This window comes from Physella acuta, unplaced genomic scaffold, assembly GCF_028476545.2.
Source record: "Physella acuta isolate Inbredline_101_S28 unplaced genomic scaffold, ASM2847654v3 ptg000129l, whole genome shotgun sequence".
In the NCBI taxonomy this organism is placed as follows: domain Eukaryota; kingdom Metazoa; phylum Mollusca; class Gastropoda; family Physidae; genus Physella; species Physella acuta.
The window spans coordinates 98593-125285 of NW_026731648.1; the positions used below are offsets into that span (position 1 = coordinate 98593).

The window sequence follows — 26693 nt, forward strand, 5'->3', positions numbered from 1 at the left end:
CATTTCAACCTCTCTATAGAGTCCCCCACCCCAACATTTCAACCTCTCTATAGAGTCCCCCACCCCAACATTTCCTCCTCTCTATAGAGTCCCCCACCCCAACATTTCAACCTCTCTATAGAGTCCCCCACCCCAACATTTCAACCTCTCTATAGAGTCCCCCACCCCAACATTTCCACCTCTCTATTGAGTTCCCCATCCCAACATTTCAACCTCTCTATAGAGTCCCCCACCCCAACATTTCAACCTCTCTATAGAGTCCCCCACCCCAACATTTCAACCTCTCTATAGAGTCCCCCACCCCAACATTTCCTCCTTTCTATTGAGTCCCCCATCCCAACATTTCAACCTCTCTATAGAGTCCCCCACCCCAACATTTCATCCTATTGAGTCCCCCATCCCAACATTTCAACCTCTCTATAGAGTCCCCCACCCCAACATTTCAACCTCTCTATAGAGTCCCCCACCCCAACATTTCAACCTCTCTATAGAGTCCCCCACCCCAACATTTCATCCTTCTATTGAGTCCCCCACCCCAACATTTCAACCTCTCTATTGAGTCCCCCACCCCAACATTTCAACCTATCTATCGAGTCCCCCCACCCCAACATTTCATCCTTTCTATTGAGTCCCCCACTCCACAATATCTTTTTCTTCATTAATTCCTATCTTGCTTTATGTGTCCACTCCAGTTTTTATTATTAACTTTATTTCCACCTTATTTGTGAGTACCAGTTTTATCTCGTTACACCCCTCCCTCCCCTATGCCCCTCTCCCCACTTCCCAACCAGTTTTACAACCGCCCTATCAACTACGGCCGACTTGCCCCCTCCCTCCCCTTCACCTGATTAACGAAACCAATAATAAAGTCTTCTCTCATCGATCTATGTTGGGCTTAGTTTGAAACAAACCACATTTAACTTTAGTTATGTGGTCAGCTGCTTATAGTTAGCATTGCTCATATTGAAACAAACAACATTTAACTTTAGTTATGTGGTCAGCTGCTTATAGTTAGCATTGCTCATATTGAAACGAAACGACTTATAATAACTAGATCAATATTCGATGTCAGAACATTTATAATTTAAACTAGGAAGAAGTGAAGAATCTGGTGGTACAAAATACAAAAAGCTGGTATAGTGTTACGAATGCAAAAGTTGTTGTAGTGTTACAGAGGCAAAATTTGGTGTTACGGTTACAAAGGTAGGTGTAACAAATGCAAAAGTTAGTGTAGTGTTACAAACGCAAAAGTTGTTGTTACAAATAAAGAAGTGGAGATCAGCAATTGAAAAAAATTGAAAAAAAAAACAGATGAGTTTTCAGATCACATCACACAACTACAACAGCACACGGAAACAACAAAAAGGCAAAAAAACTTGGACGTTTATAATGAAGATAAAAACGTCTTTCAAAAGAAAAAGACGTTTAAAATTCCCAGAGGAGTGGGAGGGGGGTAGTCACGACATTGCAACTTTTCTTGAGATATAACATGAATATTTAAACATCCATTACAGCAAAGTTGAATAGATTCTTATCAATTCATTGCAGGGGTTAAACACTTTTTCCGCCTCTTTTCCTGCCCGTTAGAGATAGCGTGCCGTCCTTTAAATTGAATGCACAGTGGAGAAAAGCAAGTCATTTATATTGCCACCCAGCTTTCAATTGATTAACGTCCGAATCGCTTTACTCCAAACATTTTATTCCAATTATAAAAAGTCAAATTTAATCTTAGAATTGGAGAAGGGAAAAAAATATCGGTGAGGGGAGGGGGTGGAACGCCATTTGTCTCCTAGACATTGCCTATTTAGGCTCTCAAGCAGAATGAGCCCACTAGAGCAGAAAGAAAAAGCCCATTAAAGCAAGTCGCACACAATGATAGAGTCCGTAATTAGCTGTCAAAACGTGGTTTACGAACATTTACGCCGCGCGGTTTGTTGTTTGTCGTCCGCGAGGTACAATGAGCCGTTTGATTATCGCAATCAGCCGGCTTACTTCGGTGTGAGTGACGTCCGCCCTTATCAATGTGTGTTTCTTCCATTTACGTCGCATGCTAACCTTCATTCAGACCCAGACTCAACTCCGTTTTAACTTCTATCATTTATTTAGCTGTTCGTGCGGAACTCTTTATCGTGAGCTGTAATGCTACTGAGTACTAAGAACCCCCGGAACCACCCCCACTTTGACGCCCGTCCCCGCGGGATCGACTAGTCACGTGGTTAGACACGTGTCTCTATAACCAACCCAATCTATTCTCACAAAAACTTAATTAAAACATGACATAAACATTATTCTAAAGTACTAAAATCCACCGTGTTTTTCTTAAATAATTAATGAACATTTTTATAGGTGATTTCTTCCTGTTAACGAAATTTTATAGTACATATTTTGTTAAACTATTGCGTTAGAAATTTATTACTAGTGAAATAACTGTTATATAAAATACGTATGAAGCTTATCTGGCGTATAATTAGAAAATCGGAGCCTTACAGTGCAAACGTAGGTTGTCGTTGCTTCAAAAATACACACATTGACAGCCAATTTTCCTCGAGGACGAGGTAACATAGCGGACCCGTGGGGGTGCGGGAGGGGGGGGGGTGACTCCTGTATTTCCCGGTAGGATCCACCAGCGAGCTGATCGCATTACCCTGCCGCTATGAGCTACCTGACAGTTATAGATGTGCTCTAGGACGGGCAGCGTCATCTGCTCATTTTCTGATTCTCACGTCCAACATTGGAGGATTCTCTGCATGAACATGGCACTCACTGTGTCACTGACGAGACAGTTATGTACATAAACATAGCGGGTATACATATTATAAATATAGGCTATATATATATATATATATATATATATATATATATATATATATATATATATATATATATATATATATATATATATATATATATATAAACTGCTTATCCGTGCAGAATCCAATAGAAAAACGGTATGTTTGCAAATGAGCAGGCAATAATATACAAATGCTTAGCAAAAAATTTGCTATTTAAATAGCAGTTGTGAGAGAGTGGAACCGAACAGATCATAACAGACCACAACGGGGCCAACTAAAACACACATAAACAGAATAGAATAGGGCAGAACATGGCAGGTCAGAACCGACTTATTTATGCGCAGTTTAAAATCATTAACATTTTTATATCGATAATGTTACATTTTTTTTTATTCATGTGTGAGTGTGGGTATAGATGTACGTATCTATCCATCTTCGGTAACCATTTTTATCCTTCAGTGCAACGCGTTGTTTGACTGTCATCAGGTGAATGATCGGTCACGTGATGATGACGACATCAGGACCAAGATGGACGAGGGTATCAGGTGCACACGAACCGATGACAGTCTAGACGTTTCTACACTTGCCCCTGTCTTTGATCTCGTACGCGGTAATTAAACCCCGCTGATGATTACAAGTTTTATTAATCCAAAGGTTTTTTTATAAAAAGAAATGAAAACGTTACTTGATATAATATAACAGCTGAAGGCCAAACTTTCGAGTTAGCATTAAAGATTCTTCAGACTCAAAGATTTTAGATCATTTAAAAATAGAGGTAGACATACATCAACATTTGATTTTTAAAAATGCAAAGCTTGGTAGATAAAAGGCAAAGCTTAGTAGATAAAATGCGAGAAGCTTTTAAAATTAAAATTCTCATCTTTTTCTCTGTAGTCGTTTTGTTTATGTTTTCAATAGATCTGGAGGTGTATTGTTCGAGCTTAAGAAAAAAAACAAAAAAAAAAAAAAAAACAACCCTAGTTGTCTTTAGTTTTTTTTTAAATATTCTTACTTCTCAAGAGATTTGTGCTTTAAAAGCTCATCTTATATTTAAATACTAGGTAATATTTTTCATATGTTGTTGTTTTTAATCAAACTTTTTTCGTCTACAAAAAAAAATCTATGTAATTAAATTAAATTTGGAAGGTAAAAGTAAAAACTTAAATAAGAGATGTCACATCCGGCCACTCTAAATGGTTCTTTTAATTAGTTATTTTATCCCCTTCCTTCTTCTCCCCACCCTCCATCCCCCACCCGGTCTGAATTTCTAACCCATCTGGTTTGACGTTTCGAGTTTTAGTACCGACCTCGAGGCTTGCTCTACAGAATGCCAAGAGCGAGTACCGAGGGCGCCACGAGGAACAATGGCCCAGGTACTTGGTACATTAAAGGCTGACGAGACGATGCCAGCACTACACGGGACGTCGGCACTGACGTCTGCCCCGATAAACAATAAAGGGGAGGATATACTTAACGCGATGTGCAACAGCCAGCAGCTGAGTGACGTATTTCCTGCAGGTAGATGGAAAGATTGGAGGTGACTGGAGTTAACAGCTACAGGCAGCCGGTAGGGAGCGGTCTAAGTAACGCCAGTTAACAGCTACAGGCAGCCGGCAGGGAACGGTCTAAGTAACGCCAGTTAACAGCTACAGGCAGCCGGTAGGGAACGGTCTAAGTAACGCCAGCTAACAGCTACAGGCAGCCGGTAGGGAGCGGTCTAAGTATCGCCAGTTCTATTAACTACACAAGTAGCTGTGGTCTAAGTATTGCCAGTTCTATTAACTACACAAGTAGCTGTGGTCTAAGTAACGCCAGTTCTATTAACTACACAAGTTACTCCAGTTCTATTAACTACACAAGTAGCTGTGGTCTAAGTAACTCCAGTTCTATTAACTACACAAGTAACTCCAGTTTTATTAACTACACAAGTTGCCGCGGCATTTAGTTGTAACTTTAGACAAAAATAGACGAGAAATGAAATACGTGCTGTTGAGTAAATCAAGTTATGTTTTTATTAAAAGTGTTTCGTTAGTGGAAAATATGACACTAATTAACGACGTATTAAAAAAAACTAAAACTGTTTACAAAATGTGTTCATTGTGTGATTTTGGTAGCATGCTGTTTGAATCACGTGACGCTGCATACGTCTCACACAACAAGGTCAAGGTTTTACCATTGAATTAATAGCTGGGGAATCTTATCTCCAATACAAAAATAGAAAAAAAGTGGAGTAATTTCTGCTAAACACCAGCCAATTGGGTTAAACCTGCTAGAATATTCTTTCTTGTTCGAAGGATGAGCATTGGTGTGAGGAGGGGAGAGGAGTGGTAGGTGACCGCATCGTGGTAATATTAGACGTGAACGCTGACGTGTGCGGAATATCGAGACGTCAATCAAAGCCAGACGTGTACCTTCTTCCCCAACCTGCAACAACAGTTTCAAGAAGTCGCCCTTCATCAACAGCAGCCCGACTCAGATGTTTATCTCCGGGGGACGGGCGGCGGGGTAGGGGGCAGGTACAGGGGGGGAAGGATGATGAACGTCAAGCTCGAGTTCAGATTTTATTGTTGCTCTTTTATTTCCTCACCGGAGCTGTGATTGTGGGCGATTTGTTTTCTAGTCTCTACCCCCGCTCGACATGTCTGAAACATAGATTTACTAGCCCCTCGCGTAGACGGTCTGGACTGGTCGTGACTAGAAATAGTGCAGTCAATGACTTGCCGTTACTCAGACATTGTGGTCATACTGTTGGCTTGTTCTATTTAGGTTTTAATACACGATAGGCTAATTGTTATGTCATTTTTTAATCTGACATTATAATATATATATATATATATATATATATATATATATATATATATATATATATATATATATATATATATATATATATATATATATATATATGTGTGTGTGTGTGTGTGTGTTTGTGCGTGGGGGCGTGTGCGTGTGTGCTCGCGCGCGTTCGTATGTGTGTGCGTGCGTGTGTGTGTGTGCGCGCGCGTGCGTGTGTGTGTTTATACATTATTTTTCATTTGTGCTTTTGATTTTTTTTTAAATCAGGCAGTCATCATATCTGCATACGGATTATGTAAGATTAAACGTTACGAAAATTGTGTTAACAAAAGAAATAAAATTCATTAAAAAAGTTTAATAACAAGCTTTTATGTAATAATTCACTAACAAGTAGAAAATAAATTATACACTACTATTTAAATAACTATAAAGAAACGCGTGGGTCTCTTCCTAATTATTAGTAAAGGTATCCAATAGATACTAAATAAACTAAACGAATGTCTATTTCTTTAAATCAGGAAATATTCCACCAGCTTTCTGTACGGTACTACTCTAGAAATCCGCACGACTTAACGGCTCTAGCTGAGGAGCTAAGCAGACGGTAGAACACGTCACGTTTGTCTAGGAATACGGAGACTATAGGATAATACGGTCGTGTTTGGGTAAACCCCAACCTTAACTACGGCAATAAAAAAAAATATTTAGCATGCACAACATATCAAGAAGTGTTTTGGACTTAAGACAAAGCACGGGTTTCTAAGTCTTGTATTCGGATTGTACTTTCTTAGCAATGAGGGTAATAATTATTGAAAATTTATTTTTGATAAAAACTTAATATTGCAATAAAAATTATATTTTTTTTTTGGCATAGCGAGTTATTTGGCAGATGAAGAAGAGCTTACGGGTTTCTTGACTTATAATGAGTGTGATTAACACTATGCCCTTTACTTTCCCTAACTTATGTCAGGTACTCATCAGAGCTGGGTGGACTCAGGGACGTCCTACAGTTACAAGTCCGAACCGAGATCCGAACTCGAGACCTTCGGGCTAGCAGCCAAACGAAACAAAAAGTAATTAGGCTAAAAGATAAAAAATATGGATTTAGTAACTCAAAATATAGGAAATTTAAAACTACGTGTATAAAGTTACTTCTGTTTTTGTTTTACACTAATCTATTTGTTTAAACAGACAACGTACCCAACGAATCATAATTATGTAATTATTTAATTAACGTAATCCGACTCCAAATTATTTACAACAACTGAAACACCCCGTAGACAATTATCCTTAAGACTAGTTAATAGAGTTAAAACAAAACGACTCGCCCACTTAAATAAAATGTGATTTTTATTTAAAACCAAACGATCGTATTTCAACATTTTTTTTCAAACCGCAGCAAAGCCAATGAAATCCTATAACAGATAATTTACACCCTTACACCGACCGACTGCTGGGTAAAATAAATGGCTGGTTTAGTAAACTATCACTCGCGTGACAGGGGTAAAACAAGTTTCTTGTTCTCTCCATTGGAGTAAAGTTTATAGATGTGTTGGTAGAGTCATTTAGTATGTCTTCCTGTGGTAGCACGGAGCTACCGACTTGTTACAACTGAATGTGTGTTTGGTAAACAGATGGAGGGGGTGTGTTCTACATGAGAGATGGGGAGGTTTACAAAATGAGAGAGATTGGGGGGGGGGGGGGGGGAGGTTTTACTACATAAGAGATGCATCCTTTATATCCCTCTTTCCGATATCTTTGTTTCAAAACTAATGTTTTAAATTGTCATTAAAATATTAAGCACATATAAAACAGGAATGAGTACACTTAGCATAGTTGTAGTGGCTATCAATATGTATGGAGATTTGTGTAACCAGTTGAATGGACGGACACTCTTACTGTTGCCATCGTGTGCATAATTTACTTGTATCAAGCAGTGAATAGAGTTTTAGGCGTTCATGTTGTAAGTGGAGCGACCTACCGCTCGACCACATCATTCTACATAACAAAAAAAAAATGTCGTGACGTGAGCTTGAACCATCCTGTCACGTGAACCATCCTAAGACGTTAGCTGGCGTGAACACCATTGTGGACGTCTGCTTACGTGAATACCTCCCTAAGACGTCAGCTCACGTGAAACCTCCCTAAGACGTCAGCTCACGTGAATACCTCCCTAAGACGTCTGCTCATGTAACTATGACAAACTCCTCTAGTTCCAGCCAACGAACCCCAGCCGTCCAAGACACATCAAAATGCTAAAGATAAACTTGGCTGTCTTCAGTCAAGTTGCCCGTGGGTACGGACAAGCGGGGGGAGCGGGCCTGCTGATTGGAACCTCCGCATAACCAGGGACCGACATGGGCTGTGTAAATAACTAGTATTAATAGTATCTTTCCAAACATTTAGACACGGCTATCAATTAACAAGATAGTGGATTAAGTGGCACCGTCACGCCGCTGGACAGCTACCCCCAAGGTAAAGACCACGTGACTAATACTCGTAGGAGGAGAAGAAAGGAGCGGGGGGGGGGGGGGGGGGTGTAGGTTGTCGGCGTACACGCAAGCCAGATAATGATCTTAGCTATTCAATAGTTTTTAAAACAAGAAGACGAAAACAGAAAAAGTTCGTTGTTTTTTTTTTAACTCGTCTATTTGGCAAGGGAGAGAATTCGTTTTTTAAAAAAAAAATCTGAGACAGGTAAGGGATGCCTTGTGGAACCAAGTTTACGTTCCCGTGAGAGATGAAAGACGCTTACGTCTGCCTGCCTCTCCCCCTACCTAATCCGAGTCGCTTTTAGTCTGCACGTTAAATATTAGACTCACTTAGCTTGATTGTTATCATTTAAGCACGTGGGAAATCTATAAATACCTGCATATGAATGTATTTGCAATACCTTGAATGGCGTATATATTACAATTTTGAATCCTAATTTATATGCTAAAAGTGTATCAGTTAATTCTAAATATTTTATAAATGAATAAACACTCCTAAAAACAAGCACAGGTTTTTTTTTATTATAATTCATACAAGAACGGTAATTTATAGCAACAAGGGACGTCACTCCGAAGCACTTTGTAACCGCCATGCTACAGACCCAGAATGTCACCGAGCGAAATTCCTGTCCATTTGACGCACGTTTCTTCTTACATAAAACGCGAATAAGCCAACAGAGATGAGAGATATACACGGTCTTTAAAAAAAAATCTGGAGCCGCGAGTCTTGGAGAATTTTACATTGTCTATCTCACGTTTGCTGCTCGTAAATTCCAAATTACGTACAGCGAAAGATAGCGGGGTTTGGTGTAATGGGAGGGGGGAGGGGGAAGGGAGGGATGTTTTTGAAAACACTTTTCTTTATTAAAATATAACAGCGCCAAAAATAGCACAGTGAAATATGATTTTGCAACATTCGAAGTCAACATAATTAAATTAACGTTTAAATAATATTGTGAAGGTATATTTTTACAACTATATATAGGCATACAGGGTTCATGTACATGAGGAAGCGTGGTTGGGTGGAAGACTGCTACATCGACAATCTCGAGTTCGGATCCCGCTCTTGTTTCTATAGGACGTCCCAGAGTCCACTCAGCTCTGATGGGTACCTAACTAACTTTAGGGAAACTAAGGCGGCTGGGCATAGTGCTGACAAAATTATTCCCATGTATGTGGTCCTAGAAACAGATGAACTCTACTTCATCCGCACCATGTATTTTGGGCACGAAATGAAAAAGATGATAATACATGGTACACAGCTGGTGTCTATATACTATGACATACTAATAACTTAAAAGTCGTATTAGAGTATAGTCTAATAAGATCTCAACTCTGACTAATATTAACCAACTAAATTCAGAAAAAGCACAAAACAAAACCGCGTAATTACTAGAGAAGCAACATTGTTTCGTTTCTTTACAAACAGTGTACACGTTTTGGAAGCTAATATCTTCCAGACCACTCGTAATGATGGCGCGTACGTCACAGGTGGAACATTCAGCATCTTTAGTTTCCATTCAACACCCCCCACCACCAACCGTGGTTACACTCAAGGATGATTGCTTTCCATTCATTGCCGCCTGGCCGCTAATGCACAAGTAATGATTGAAACAATCATTATTATCCAATCACTAATTTAAGGGAATATTTTTAGACAGAACAGGATATCAGGACTACTTTTTACCGCCAGGGACAAGCGTTTCCAATACCTGTCTACTGGGAGGGGGCTCGCTAAATGCTGTTTTTAGAATCGATTAACTATCGGGTCTTAAAAATTTGCTAACAGTTCAGGTTGTGATAGGTTGTTCTAGACGTTTGATATCGATGTTATGTTTTAACCCGTATTACTACCCACTAGTCTAGCACTGTTCATTAATTTTAGTCCTGGTCATAATCCTAATCCGGCTTATACAAAATCGACGGCAGGACAACGAGTATCGTATCGACTATTTTTTAATTAAAAGTATCGTTGTTTGCTTCGGGGTAAGATTACTATTGTGTGTAGGTTAAGAAATAGGTGATTGGTCAGTTAGGACTAGAGGTTGGGATATAGGGCTGGTAAGTAGGTCACCAACCAGTTCTATGGCTCATGCAGGTTTAATTGAGCCGTAGAGCTGGTTGGTGACCTACTTACCAGCCCTATAGTTATTGCTGCAAAAATAACAAATGCATAACAAATAAGCCCCCCCCCCCCCCTTTATACCGACACTAAATCTAATCTTAATCCATCTCTTACAAAAGACAACGACAGACTTTGAAAAACCTAGTTTCTAGCCTAGGGATTTTAACATTAACCCCACCTTACAAACTACTTTTTATTTAAATTTAAAATGTACTTAAAAAATTTCCTTTTGAAGAAAACAACGAAATATAATCGCTTCGTCCTCGAAAGGTAGGCCCCAATCTAACTAACCACTTGACAGCTACGATACACCTAATTAATTTTTGCACCTGACGACCGTGCTTATCCCCCTTTAGCTTGCTATTTGTGTTGTTTTGTAAGTATTGAGAGGGTTTTTTCTTCTTGTTTGACATCGTTCGAGTGAACGGTCGCTGATGTGTCAGACACTTAGGACACGTTCTTAAACTGGCTGGATAATTAGAAAACATTACTGCTGAGGTAGGTGAGACAAGTCCTTACACCTACACTGGTAAGGCAGTACACGATCTTCTGGAGGTTTTTTGTTTAGTTCTGTTGGTATCGGTTCTTAGTAGGACTTAGGGTTTGGCTCAGGGCTACGGTCATGTGTATCATTCATTGAGGCATCTCTTCCGAAGCACGTCACCCCCCCCCTCCCCCCGAACGAAAAAAAATTAATATAGCAAAGTTGTATTTTTAGCAGTATTTGCCCCCCCCCCCCCTCTGCCGGAGAAAAAAATATGTAAGAAACACTGATTATGGATAGCGCTACGTTTAGAGTTTGGACCACACTACCATGACCACACTACTATGACCACACTACCATGACCACACTACTATGACCACACTACCATGACCACACTACCATGACCACACTACCATGACCACACTACCATGACCACACTACCATGACCACACTACCATGACCACACTACCATGACCACACTACCATGACCACACTACCATGACCACACTACCATAACCACACTACCATGACCACACTACCATGACCACACTACCATGACCACACTACCATGACCACACTACCATGACCACACTACCATGACCACACTACCATGACCACACTACCATGACCACACTACCATGACCACACTACCATGACCACACTACCATGACCCCCTTACCATGACCACACTACCATGACCACACTACCATGACCCCCTTACCATGACCACACTACCATGACCACACTACCATGACCACACTACAATAACCACACGACTGTGATCATCAGACCATTACCACACTACCATATTATCATCTGTGCAGAGACCATAATTCCCATACCCACACGGATTCACACAATCACAGCCAACAAGATGTACTGTGAACAAAAAAGTACCCTACAACCGTTCATAACTTGCCGGCTTAACGGGAGAGCGATGAGGCCGGGGTGATTAGGATATGTGTTAACTAGATCACAGTAGTTGAGCCAGTTCTTTAGGTCGTTACCTTAGTGCCGGCAAAAACTTGTAATCATTGTTCGCACCGGGGATAAACGGCTTTTACATTTGCTAGCTTGTATCTGCCGGTAAATAGACCTAGCTCTCATATTTTCCGGTAACTATAACAACCTCTTATACTTGCCGATAACTAGTTCGAACTCTCATACTTTCTGCTAACTAGACCAACTCTCATATTTTCCGGTAACTAGACCATCTGTCACACTTTCTGCAACTAGGCCAAGTCTCAAATTTTCCGGTCCCTAGACGAAACTCTTATACTTTCCGGTAACTAGACCAATCCTCATACTATTCTGTAATTAGAGCAAACTCTCATACTTTTCTGTAAAAAGACCTACATTTCAGACCATCATATTTTCCGTTAACAAGAGAAGAGAATCATACATTCCGGTAAAAAGACAAGAATCTCATTCTTGCTAGCGAACATTAACTGTTGTACTCGCCGGCAGAAAAAGCCGGCAGTAATGTAGACCTGTCACATGCCCCCACATAACCCCCAACAATAAAGTAACTTGCCGGTAGAGCCGGCACGGGGCACCAAATGGAAGTCACTGACCAGGGGATGCTTCAATTATATCGATATAGATTGTAATGTGGGGAAATGACACCCCCCCCCCTCCCCGTGAACTGTAGGACGGAATGGTCTAGCGGTAGAGAGCTGGACTGCTAACCCGTAAGTCTAGAGTTCGAATCCGGGTTCAAGTCAGTAGACCGTCCCTGAGTCCACCCAACTCCAATGGGTACCTAACTCATGTTAGGGTAAGTAAAGGCGGCTGGGCATGGTGCTGACCACACTATCTCTTCATATGCCGAGGTCACAGAAGCAAGTGAACTCTACTTCATTTGCCCTATAGACCGTCAGGTTTGAAAAGGGAACTTTACCCCGTGAACTGTACCGATCCTATATAACTGAAAGATCCTCTTCACCACCCGTCTCAGCCTTGTTATGTATTTGAACATCTTTTAATGTGAACATAACTTTTGGTTCCCGATTCACGTATTTCAGTACTAATGGTTAAAGATATGTTTTAGAAAACTTTTCTCAAAAACAACGCCCAGTATGTCAGGGAAATCATTACAGAATATCCAAAGACGAACTATCACAAGACAAAAATATCTCAAACAAAATATTTCACACATAATATTCCAGATAAATCTCACTAAACATCTCACACACTACTCCGCATAATATCTCAGACAAATTATCTCAAAACAAAACATGTCAGACAAGAAAAACAGACAACATATTTCAGATAAAATATCTCAAACACGATACCTCAAACACAATACCTTAGACAAATGATCTCAGACAAATTACACAGTATCTCAGACAATATCTCCCTAAGTTCTAGACCTAATGCATCAGTCCTGTGACTTGGAATAGCCACCATTTACATCGACTGAGTGGGGAGTAACACGAATGTAGGACGGCGAATAGGCCTACAGCATTACAGAATGTTCTACGTGTATTAGCACGGGTATTAATGGCATATTTATCTGGCAAGTCTTCGTCCTTTCTGTGATGTTTTGGTACTTAAGGGGGACAGAATCGATGGGGAAATAACAAGAGTAAGTGTACACACATATAAGTATGCATCAGAGTACGATTCTCAAAATGTGCTTTTCATTTTCTTGGGAGTATTGGTAGAAACCTCTAGTTCATGCCTCAAAATAAGATAACATGTCCTTTGGTTTGTATTGGTGTATATTTTTGAGGTAGTATTATAAGACGTGTTAACTTCAAGTAAGAAAGTGTCGAGTTCAAAGAAGAAAGGAAATGCCGAGTACAAGTAAGAAATGATTGAGTACAAGTAAGAATGTCTTGAGTACAAGTTAAAAAGTGTACGCACGAGTAACAAAGTGATGAGCGCACAAGTAAGAAAGTGTTAAGTACAAGTTAGAAAGTGCTAAGTACAAGTAAGAAAGTGGAGAGAACAAGTAAGAAAGTGTTGAGTACAAGTAAGAAAGTGTTACGTACAAGTAAGAAAGTGTTGAGTACCGATCAAAGAATGGTTAAGTACAAGTAAAAAAACACCTAGTACTCTGCTTTTAGTTTGCCGACTTGGTGAAACCGATACCGACAGGGACGCTAATTGCCCGTGTCTTGTCTCGTGCATTAAGAAACTCCAGTTAAAATCTTACAGAGCTCACACAGACACATAGATAGGCGCCCGTGGCTCGAGGGGAGGTCAGTCTGTCAGTCATACAAGAAGACTTAGTTTTCACCTTAGGTACGCCAGTCTGTCAGTCATACAAGAAGACTTAGTTTTCACCTTAGGTACGCCATTAAAACTGACTGATCCGTGAACGTAATTATATGGATCTGATATTTTACGAAAACTAAGTTGTCTAGTTATATCATTAACACTAGGCAATTGGTGAACGTAATTATATGGAGCTGATATTTCACGAAAACTAAGTTAAGTCTAGTTATATCATTAACACTAGACAATTGGTGAACGTAATTAAACAATTCTGATATTTCACGAAAACTAAGCTTAAGTCTAGTTATACCATTAAAAATAGACATTATAAAACGTAATTACACGGAGCTGATATTTAATATCTTCTGGTTACTTATTAAATTCAATTATAGTTGTGTTGAATTTTTAAAAACAACTTTGTCCCAATACTAATTTGTGGTATTGTATTTCTTTTTATCGGGGAGGGGGAGGGGGGTATCAACCAATTCCAACTCGACCTATACAACAAGTAACGTTGGTAATTGGTGATGATTGTCAAGTGACTTGACATGAATGCATCTTGAGACAGCACTGAGGGAGGCACTATTGTCACCATCACGCCTGCTTTGAAATATGAAAACACACCATGAAATGAAAACAGTTTGAGTTAACTCAACCGTGACGAGTCCCGCGGAGTTCGGGGACCGTATCAGTGCTGGACGACATCTATCTCTGTCAGACAGTCACAACAAGAGGAGGTTTATGTTGGAGAACACAAGACATGTTTTGCCAACTACATGACGTCATGCGGCGTGCTGTCTAAAAGTTATGACTGGTTCAACTAGCGAAACGGGAGTCATGTGATCATGCGCATGTCATAGAAAAAGGGTAGAGTAGCACAACATTCCAGCGGAGCAGACGATTTTGTTTGTCTAATTTCTAGAGGCTAGGGTGGGGGGGGGGGTGGATAAAAACACGAACATAGGGACTTATTTATCTTGGCGAAAGGACGGCAGGCGCCAAAAAGGTGCCAAAATACAAATACGTTTTTTTAAAGAGTTTACAGTTTGCATGAGCTGTAGATGAAACGCGATACGGGGAGGGGAGGGGGTGGGGATGATTTATTTCTTTTTGAAATTACCACTTTATCCCACCCAGTAGGATTCGAACCCCGCGCGACAAGGCGAGATAGAAGCTGTGTTTCTCTTTTACTGATGGTGAATGACTTAAGATAACTTCTGCGATAATTCGCGTCATGGGGCGGTTTAAAGTTTGCAATGTGGCGGTTTAAAGTTTCATGCACCACCCTAAAACAGAAATTAGATACTTGATTGACTAAAAACGCAAAGCAGATTTACTGAGAATTTTTTTGTTTTTAACTTAATTGTATAAAAACATACTGCTTTAAAGACGGATTTTTTTAGTTTCTTTGATATATTTATGCAGGAGAAGCCATTTTTTGTGTGCAGGTGAATTTGATTGTTTTAAGTTTTATACAGAGACAAAAATAGAAGGATCAGAAATAGATGGGTCAGTTGGGCTCAAGCACGAGGTTGTAGAGTCGTGGGTATGCTCCTACAGACAGCAGCGTTGATACAATCAGTCCCAGGGAGAGATAGGGGAACAGGTGGCGCTGTCTATTGTTGGCTGAGAGGGGGCCTGGTGTTCTGGCACAGGTAGAACTAAAGGTGAGAGCGGAGGATTGGTTCCATTATTAGCAGGCAGGTGACTTTTAATAGAAATATTTATTTTAGTTTAAGTAATTATTTGTTTTTAGATGCGCGGGTGATAATTTTAAAAAAAGTAGAAAGGAAATTGAAAAACATTTTTATGAAGGTCTTGATAGAACTTCTCCTCTTCTGTTATTCTAGAATAGATAGTTAGAACAATGTTCTAAGGTCAGGTAAACGAGACAGGCTGCAGGTACTAGCATGTACACATGTTGCCAGTCTATAAGACGTTTGCTGCATCTATGCATAGCAACACATGGTTGGAACATGTGCATGTTCGGATTGAGTGGTGGGGGTGGGCGAGGGGTATTTAGATTTTTAGATTGGGTACACGTTTTGGCAAGGTATCGAGCTAGTTATTTTCAGATTAGCAAGTGAGTCTTCTACAACTCGACCACTCCGTCGATACTCCTTTTTAACTAAATATTACGTCCCTTTATTTATGTAACTAAAGATTACGTCCCTTTATGTAGGTATAGACGTAAATTGGTCTAAATATTCATGACAGTTGAGCGCTAGCCCCAACGTCTAGAGTACAAATCTCAGACTCGAGTTTGTTAGACGTCCCTGAGTTCACCCAGCTCTATTGGGTACCTGAAAGTCAAGACGGCATAGTTTTGACCACACAATCTACTTCACATGTCGTGTGGGTCATCGGGTCCTAAAGGTGAACTTTACTTTTAACTTACTACTCAAGATAATCGATAAAAGAGGAAAAAACGTCCTACCTGTAGATTTGTATCCGAATTTGATTTCCACGGCGTTAAGAAACGTCTCTGGCAGCAGTAGAAGAAAAGCCGCCATGATGTGCAGGGTCTGGGCTATGGGACAAAAGTGTTTCCAGACTCTAGCCACGCCGTGGTGCTTCACGCTACAGTCCTGGGACGCGTCCAGCGAGCACCCCAGGGCGTGGTCACGTCCTAGCTTGATCCCGTCGTTCGCCAGGTTCCCCACTTTGACGAAGGCCGTAGCGCATAGCATGGGGAGCAGCATCAAGGACAGGACCGTCAGCCCCAGCAAAATGGCCGACTCGGATGGCGTGCCGCCACCACCCGGCCATGCTCGGGACTCGGCCAGTTTATATCTGGAGATGGCCGTGTAACACGAGTAGGCGTGGATGGTTAAGGTGATGAAACAGTAACAAATAGACGAAAACGAGTTCAGGCTGGAACTGCGCGTAATAATTCCAACCATTGTGTCACGTGGTGTTCTTTTTTTTTTTAGAATCCGGTTATCAATTCTTCGGCGCCTCTGTTGAATAACTCACGAGGAATGACAGTCGATGACGACATTGTCAGCTGGTGTCTGGGAACCCAGCGCGCCGATTGTCCCACGGTGTCCCCATCGTCAACATCATCACAGCGCTGTACAGTGGGTATAGCCCGGGGAAGGGGGGGGGGCTAGGGCTCTTGGCTAGCCCTTGGCATCCATAGATCTCCTGCAGGAAGCCACAGCTGTCATCGTGGGGCCGGAGTTCCTGGGAGATGGAACAAAGAACGGCATCGATTATTTATTGCATTTATTTATAGAAGCACTCGCTTTCTTACTGTATAGGACAAATGTGGGTTCTTCTTGGTTCTAGGGAGGGGGGGGGGGGGGGGGAGGACGGTATCGGAGTCAAATTTTGCGCATAGTTAACCTAAATCTTACTCCTAGCCTTGAGATTAGTCCTAGTCTTAATTCTAGCCATAACCCAAACAAAATGCCAAACCCAACAAAGATACTCATAGAAGAAAACTCGATGTGATGATATACTGCATGAATGTAGAGCAAAATATAATAAACATACCCAATAATACAGTCTGTGACACTGCCTAACCGAGAAGCACCATTATTTCATATCACAAGGGTAGTTTGTTATTCTATCAAAATAGTAAATTAAACTTGAGATCAGTTTAGTACCATTCATTCAACACACAAACATATTGGTACTTATCTCTAAAACATACAGCAAAAAAGCCCAAGTCCCTAACTCAACTTCTTAGTATTTGCTTTACCCAAGAATTCAAAAACTTTTTCAGTAACGTTTTTTTTTTCTATAGACAAAATTAATTCTAATTCTAACCCTACCCCATTAGTTGGCAGTATCATTATCAGCGATACAAAGATTACGAATAATTGGGTACGGCTAATCCAGGTAAAATTGAAAAAAATATTTTTAATCCTAAACCTACAATAAATGGTCGGGATATCGTTTTCAGAAATACGAGCCATTCAGTTATCGATTTACAGTACCCAAATGTTATAAGGCTATGACCAATCGATACGAAAAGTCCCCCAACTCTATTCCTAAACCTGCACCCAACCTTTTGTTGTGGTACGACTAATTGTACCGGTTGTCTAACTCCATATAAATAATCGTTTTCAAACGTTTAGCATTGCACGCTCCCATGCATAGAGCTTACGGCAGACAATATTAGTGGTTTAAAAAATCTAATGGATCGTATTACTAGTATTAGGCTTATGGCTTCTACTAGTCATAGTCTATTAATAGAAAATAAATTAGGAAAGCGATTAGATTTGTTGGGATTAGGCATAACTGCCTTTACTAGATCTAATCTAGGTACTTGTCAGTATAAAGTATAAGTAGATCTGGATTCTAGATCTATTTTAGATCTAAATCTAAAAAATCTAATATTAATAATAAATTATCAGTAATTTCTATTGATTAACAATTACAATAATATCGTTGTTATAGAACTCTTTAAAAAATCAATAAATCATGATAAGCTGGGTAGTGTCTTTCTTAAACTTTTATAGCGCAGATAAATGAAATTACCTTTGCTATTCATTAAATAACCATTCGATTAGAAAAGAAATACACCTTGAAAATACGACTGCCAAATGAATGGGTGTATACTCACTGCACTCAGCATGTCTGAAAGAAAGCAGAACTCTCTGCGTCTGTTTGGCACTGGTGCCGATAAGTGCGCACCGGTTGCGGGGAGTATGGAAAGGTGCAGTTCCGTAAAAATGGTGTATTTAACTTATATGTGTAAATTTTATACAAAAATACTATTTTTACAAGCTTTTATTACAAGCTTTTATTTAACTCACTTCCTCTGTCTGTCGTCAGTCTGTCTAGACGGAAACGCAGCAGTGAAAATTCGGACAGTTCTACTTGACCGATACGATTCACAGTTGGCACGTGGGTCAAGACATGAAGACAATGCAATCTGAATCTAAATTTGACTTAATTGGATGCCTAATTAATTTTTTATGAATTAATAAAAATTTGGACCGAATTAGTAGGCATGTCTAGCCAACCACACCACACGCGTCATCACCTTCAATAGCTGCGCCATCACGTAATGGCTGCGTTCAAAAACCATTGCGCGCCTACTGAACGTGATGTTCAGTAGGCGCGCAATGGTTTTTAGTCATGTAACTCTATTGTAAATAAAACATGTAAAGTACTGAAAAAAAAATTCATAAAAAACGTTTTAATAACAAGCTTTTATGTAATGATGCACTAAAAAGTAGAAAATAAATTATAGACTACTATTTAAATAACTATAAAGAAAAGCGTGGGTGTCTTCCTTAACATTAGTAAAGGTATCCAATAGATACTAAAGTGACCCACGCTTTTCTTTATAGTTATTTAAATAGTAGTCTATAATTTATTTTCTACTTTTTAGTGCATCATTACATAAAAGCTTGTTATTAAAACGTTTTTACAAGCTTTTATTTAACTCACTTCCTCTGTCGACAGTCTGTCGTCAGTCTAGACGGAAACGCAGGAGTGAAAATTCGGACAGTTCTACTTGACCGACACGATTCACAGTTGGCACGTGGGTCAAGACATGAAGACAATACAATCTGAAACTAAATTTGACTTAATTGGATGCCTAATTGATTTTTTATGAATTAATTAAAATTTGGACCGAATTAGTAGGCATGTCTAGCCAACCACACCACACGCGTCATCAATAGCTGCGCCATCACGACCACGTAATGGCTGCGTTCAAAAACCATTGCGCGCCGACTGAACGTGATATTCAGTAGGCGCGCAATGGTTTTTAGTCATGTAACTCTATTGTAGATAAAACATGTAAAGTACTGAAAAAAAATTCATAAAAAACGTTTTAATAACAAGCTTTTATGTAATGATGCACTAAAAAGTAGAAAATAAATTATAGACTACTATTTAAATAACTATAAAGAAAAGCGTGGGTGTCTTCCTTAACATTAGTAAAGGTATCCAATAGATACTAAAGTGACCCACGCTTTTCTTTATAGTTATTTAAATAGTAGTCTATAATTTATTTTCTACTTTTTAGTGCATCATTACATAAAAGCTTGTTATTAAAACGTTTTTTATGAATTTTTTTTTATGAATTTTTTTTTTAACTCACTTCCTCTGTCTGTCGTCAGTCTAGACGGAAACGCAGGAGTGAAAATTCGGACAGTTCTACTTGACAGATACGATTCACAGTTGGCACGTGGGTCAAGACATGAAGACAATGCAATCTGAAACTAAATTTGACTAAATCGGATGCCTAATTAATTTTTTATTAATTAATTAAAATTTGGACCGAATTAGTAGGCATGTCTAGCCAACCACACCACACGCGTCATCAATAGCTGCGCCATCACGACCACGTAATGGCTGCGTTCAAAAACCATTGCGCGCCTACTGAACGTGATATTCAGTAGGCGCGCAATGGTTTTTAGTCATGTAACTCTATTGTAGATAAAACATGTAAAGTACTGAAAAAAAAATTCATAAAAAACGTTTTAATAACAAGCTTTTATGTAATGATGCACTAAAAAGTAGAAAATAAATTATAGACTACTATTTAAATAACTATAAAGAAAAGCGTGGGTGTCTTCCTTAACATTAGTAAAGGTATCCAATAGATACTAAAGTGACCCACGCTTTTCTTTATAGTTATTTAAATAGTAGTCTATAATTTATTTTCTACTTTTTAGTGCATCATTACATAAAAGCTTGTTATTAAAACGTTTTTTATGAATTTTTTTTTAAAACTTCGTGTCAATGTAATAAAGTAACATCTCACCTATCCACACTAGAACATACACACGCACGCACAGACGCGCATGCAGTCACTACTCGAAAACAATCTGTAGTACTCCAGTTATTTTTAGAAGCGGGAATAGCCGAAGAGTGCGAAAAACAAGGTTTTTCCTTGCCCAAGTGGAAGAGAATCGATCAACTTAAAATGTAATACGCGGTATAATTGTGTGAGGGTAGATATTTCTATGGCGATGGTATTTTTTGTGTAAAATAGACAATGTATTAAATAAGCTTGCTAGTTGTGAATACCTATAGCAGGTTTTTATCGATTGGCTAAGGGAAAATGTGTAACAGAGCTATGACGCCGATAACAATACACTTATACTGAAGGGTAGCCTAAGGCTGGGTGTTGAGATTAGTAATAGGGTGAAATTATAATTATCGGTAACTGTGCTTTGTGGGTACATTTTATCATAGACGAATTAAGGGGAAGTCTAGTGGGTGGGGCTGGGGGCACTTGAATCTCCAACCACCTCCGCCCCTGTATAATTCTGGGACAAAATGAGGAAAAACTAGGCCTATAGAGAGTTTAGAAATGTGCACCTTTTTGTGATATATATATATATATATATATATATATATATATATATATATATATATATATATATATATATATATATATATATATGTATATATTCCCAGCAGGACAGAATTCTACAGCTGTAGTTGATGGCCCATACTCCAGCAGGACAGAGAACTCTAGAGAGCTGTAGTTGGCGGACCATTCTTTAACAAGAATGATGATGATAATTAAACCAGGCCATTATTATAATTTTATGCATAAACCCTCTCGGGAAAATATACCTTTTTTGTGTACCCTAAGCTTAATCCAGTAATACAAAATACCCAAAAGGAAAGAAGAAAACATTCGAAATACCCCGCATCACGATTTCGGTGTGTAAAAAGACAAAAGTAAAACAAGGCCACGTAACTTTACCTTTCAACCTGCCTCTTTGATGCCCTTCACATAGCCTTGACACCCCCCTCCCCTTCCCAACCTCCTCATCGTTGCTGCCACGTGCTGGCATAACGCGGTTGTCGAACCTGTCCTTATTTATACCTTTTACACTTCCCGGGGACTATTATCTGCCGGCATACTAGGAAGTAGATACTCAAGTAGATAATAAAGTAGACTACTTATGGCATTACCGACGGTGCTGCATCGGCTACTGTGAGTGTACGTGTGTGTGCGCGCGCGTGTATGTGTGTGTGTGTGTGCTGGTTGCTCTACAACCCTAAATATAGCCCCATCCTTAACTAAAGCCTTAGTCTTAGCACTAGTCCGTTACTTGCCGTAACTTTATCGATGTCAAGTTACCATTACCAGCGTTACCATCACTTAAATACCTCTATACGACACTACATAGGCTTAAGGACGATCACGATAGTATAACTAGAGAATTACAATGCAAACAAGAACTAGAATCCTAGCTCTCATTTCTTTGCGTATTTGTACGAAAATAATAGTCTTAGGTTTGTACACTAGCAAAAAATTTCTCGCTTCTGCTTCCGCCCTCCCCTCCCTGAAAATACGAAAATATCAAGTGCCCCCCTCCCCCCGGGCAGAGTTTCTTCCAGGCATCTCTTCGCCCCCCCCCCCCCCCGAAATTTTTTACCGCCCCCCCCCCCCCCGAACGAAATGAAATTTATATAATTTATATAGAAAATATATACTTTTAACAGTGTCCGCCCCCCCCCCCGAAGAAAGTTTACCGCCCTCCTCGAAGGTTTCAAGTGCCCCCCCCCCCCCCCCCGTAGAAAAAAGTCTGAAAGAAACACTGTTTCTGGCTGGTCCAAATTACCGCCAAACGTAATGGGCGTGTCGTAATGTCAGCGTAAACTGTAGCACGTGGCATGTGTCACGTGGCGCCCCCACTCACGTGCCACCCTAGATACGCCTCTGATCGCAATCAGTGACTGGCGTTATGCAGGGCGTTAAAACACAATGCTCGTCTGATATCTTCTGTCAGGTTAGATAACCGCGAGGAGCAATTAGCAATCTCTACGGTAGGAGTGACGTCCCTTGAACACGTGGTCTTTAGCCTTGTCGTGGGCTGACTCGGCTGCCGTACGAGAACTCCAGCGAGATCTTGCTTTCTGCTGTTGAAGTAAAAAACAAGACTGCGATACACAAAATAGTCCGGTCAGATCATCTACTACTGGTACTACTACAATTAACTATTAGCTGTTGTTGTGGATACTCCTCAGAGGCGTGCTTGTGGGATTTCCCCACCAAGAAAAAGCTAAAGGGTCTAGGGGAGCAGAGTTTCTTCCAGGCATCTCTTCGAAGGGGGGGGGGGGGGCAAAGAAGTTTACCGCCCTCCCCCCCCCCCCCCCGAACAAAATGGAATTTATATTGAACTTATATACTTTAAACAGTGCCCCCCCCCCCCCCCGGAATTTTTATTTCGTTCCCCCGAAAATTACAAGTGCCCCCGGAGAAAAAGTCTGCAAGAAGCACTGTAAGGGATCGCTATAAAGAAAAGAAAAAAATTATTGACGTTATGGGTTCCGAACCCGCAACTAACTGGATAGATGTCATATTCTCCACTTGTCCACGATGTCACATACTAATTTATCAAAATTTTGTATTTCTTGATATTCTTAGGAGATTAACCTAATCCCATGAGACCAATGACCACACGTCACTGCTCCATTTTAATTACAAACTACACAGATATACAGTCAATCTTGACATTCTTTAGCTGTCTCCGTCTCGATGTAGGGTTGGAAACTTTAAAAAATGATTTTCACCTAAATATCATTTACCTTTAGGCATTAAACATTTACGTTGTAGCCCCATTAGAAGGCCTATATAGGTCCCTATTTCAAAGTATGTCAATGCAACAAATGTCAGTATGTACATATTTGTAATAAACACTTAGTAATGAGTTTATAAGCACTATACAAAAGATTAAATCGTCCAGTCAAAGACCACCAAGGTACCGACCTTTGAACTGGTTGTACAAAGAATCGTGTTTCATCTATAACTTTCCATTTCCCTATAGGGCTGGTAAGTAGGTCACCAACCAGTTCTACGGCTCAGTAAAACCTGCATGAGCCATAGAACTGGTTGGTGACCTACTTACCAGCCCTATTACTTCACGCATAACCTCGATGACCGGCATAAATTAAAGCAGACTTATACTATGTAGACGCACCAACCAAGCACCGAGTTGCACCACGATGCACGTCGCTAATAACACGGAGCTCTCACAGCGTATGTCGACACTAAGTACTGTCTTAGACTTCATCTTCCACCTACAGCGAATCGTATAAATCTACCACTTCAAACCTTAGTTCGGAGTTGACCTCTGGACTATCACCTGAGCAGGTGAACGCTCTACCTGCGCCTCATTAGCCCGTCTAAATATGACACCACGTGATCAAATATTTCAATTAACTTTCCACATTTTCAACCCTAAACCGGCGGGATATATCGCTAACGTAATTTGATAAATAACACTAATTCACTATAATTTGACAGTATAGTATACCGAGAAGGAAAAAAATGACTTGAAAATGTCGTAGCTACTATAAATGTATATCAGTGATTAGTCGTATACATCCTTTGTGTACCATGGAACATCTTCGGCTTTATATTTACACATACACACAAACATTTACACACATAGATTTACATAGGCCTATTATATATATATATATATATATATATATATATATATATATATATATATATATATATATATATATATATATTTATATATATATATATATATAAATATGCCTATGTGTGTGGCGGGGTGTGTGGAAGGGTGTGTGTTTTGTTTAACTGTTGCTAAATATAACCTTGGTGCCATAAACAGTCTAGTGGTGTGACCCGGTCTGAAATCTGCGAGCACTTTCTTATCTCAGGCCCTTCAAGTTTACTCTAATTAGCGGGATTGATTGTAAGTGAAACAGCAGACAGACATTGTGTCTGTCTGGAATAAAACTCTGGCGGGGAGGGAACTCTTATAGCTGTGGGCGATCTGCTCGATAGGTGGTTTCGTTTTTATGTTGGTTGCCTTAAGGGGCTAGAGTTGGGGAGGGGAGAAGAAGGGAGGGGTTTGTAAATTTAAAAAAAACCTGATCCTTTAACCAGCATAGGTTTGTGTCGATATTTTTACTCACTCGAAAAATACAATTTTTTTTTCTTTAAATACTTACTAAAGGCAATTTACTAAAATGCAAGTATTAGATTTTTGTAAACTCCTTTTCTTGATCTCTCTCCCTCAATCTTAATCCACTATCTTTTTCTTTCTATGGCTAATCGCACTATCCCAAATTTTTTAACCCTTCCACTTCCTACTTGTCGATGTTTACCTCAATCTACTATGAATTCTAACTCTTTTTCTTGTGTCTACCAATGGAATTTTCAAAAATTGAAATATTACTTTGAATTGGCAGCCCCCCTTCTCACACACACACCCCCACCTTACTTTGTTCGTGTTTTGGCAAGTATGGAGGTTGATGCTGTTCCTTATTAAATACGTTTTTTTTAAATCATTACGTGAATTCATCTCTCCTAATGCCCACTTTTAAATCACAATGATCTTACCACTTCTACTCCTCTAAGCTAAGTTAAACCGCGTTACACTGTGTAGTTAAAGCACCATCACATAAAGACATACAAAACAACACCTAACCTGCTAGAGCTATACAAACACCACATAAAGACATACAATACAGCATCTAACCTGGCATAGTTATACTAACATCACATAAAGACATACAAGACAGCTCCTAACCTGCTAGAGCTACACTAACATCACATACAGACATACACATCTAACCTGGTATAGCTATACTAACATCACATAAAGACAAACAAGACAGCACATAACCTGGTGCTATAGCTATACCAATATCACATGAAGCCACATACACCTAACATGATGCTGTAAGACCTGGGATGAGCACACAGGAAGTCCTATGCAGCACATATACCAACATCACATGGAGACATACAAGACAGCACCTAGCATCACATGAAGCCACATGTGAATCCACCTAACATGATGCTGAAAGAACTGGCATGAACATACAAGAAGTCCTATGCTGCACATATACCAACATCGCATGGAGGCACTGATCTCACACCGACAATCCTACCGCCTACTATTACATGTAGATGCTAATGAATTTGTTTAACGCGACAAAGGTAAATACGCCAAGGACAGGCCCATGGCCCTGGTGTGCTAATTAAATAATCCCTACCTGGCTATGTATGACTGCACACTTTTACCTGAATTACAGGTGCCTAAGTCGCACTGTGTGCTACCCGGGGTAAGCTAACGGGTAGGCATACTCCGAGCCAGGGAACTTGGATGTTTTCATTAGGGCTTTGAGCTAAGTTTTGAGGCTAGCGTTGGGGCAGTGTTAGGGTTATGATACCAGCTAATAAATGACTACATGTATACTCTTGGTTTAAATACTTGACGCGTTTCCAAAACTATGGAACATGTGATCGTGATGCGTCATTTTACATGAAATAAAATTGTACAGTTGATTCAATTTAGAGAATTCAAGTTTACTGTACAAGCTAACAAAACTATGGAACACCCAATGTTCCACTTTACATGAAATAAAAATGGTCAAGCTAGGGCTCAAACTGGGACCAGTTTTAGGATTGTGAAACCATCACATAAACAACTACGAGGAAAATAATTTAATCTTCTTGCTTAAATGGAGAATTCAAGACTTTAAATACTAGCCACCATAATTATGAAACACGCGATGTGTCATTTTAAATAAAAATAATAACTAATCGAGTAGTTAAAATTTAGAATTCTACTGTATAAAACAGTCTGAATTGTATTTCAAAAGTAACAATGAAGTCTACGTTTTTTTGTGGGGAAATAAAAACAGGATACTACTTTACAGAAGACTCTAAACAAACTTGTATCAAGATCTAAAAGGTGTTATTTAGAGTAGGACATTATGTCTATTCTCGGGAATAAGGACACTGTGAGCGTTATCAAACCTCATTTGATACTTTCCAAATGTCAAACTTTTTTTTGTTATAGATGGCTACA

At 39.7% G+C, this 26693-nt stretch overlaps 1 protein-coding gene across 3 annotated transcripts in view; it reads right to left on the reverse strand.

The window, feature by feature from the left end:
• LOC131935041 (uncharacterized) overlaps nucleotides 1–26693 on the reverse strand; it is a 63467-nt gene that overhangs the window by 30859 nt on the left and 5915 nt on the right. For all 3 annotated transcript variants that reach the window (XM_059291319.1, XM_059291317.1, XM_059291318.1), the window contains exon 2: nucleotides 16346–17094. In XM_059291319.1, the coding sequence (XP_059147302.1) occupies nucleotides 16346–16811 (466 nt within the window). In that variant the 5' untranslated portion in view covers nucleotides 16812–17094. The remainder of the gene's footprint in view (nucleotides 1–16345; nucleotides 17095–26693) is intronic.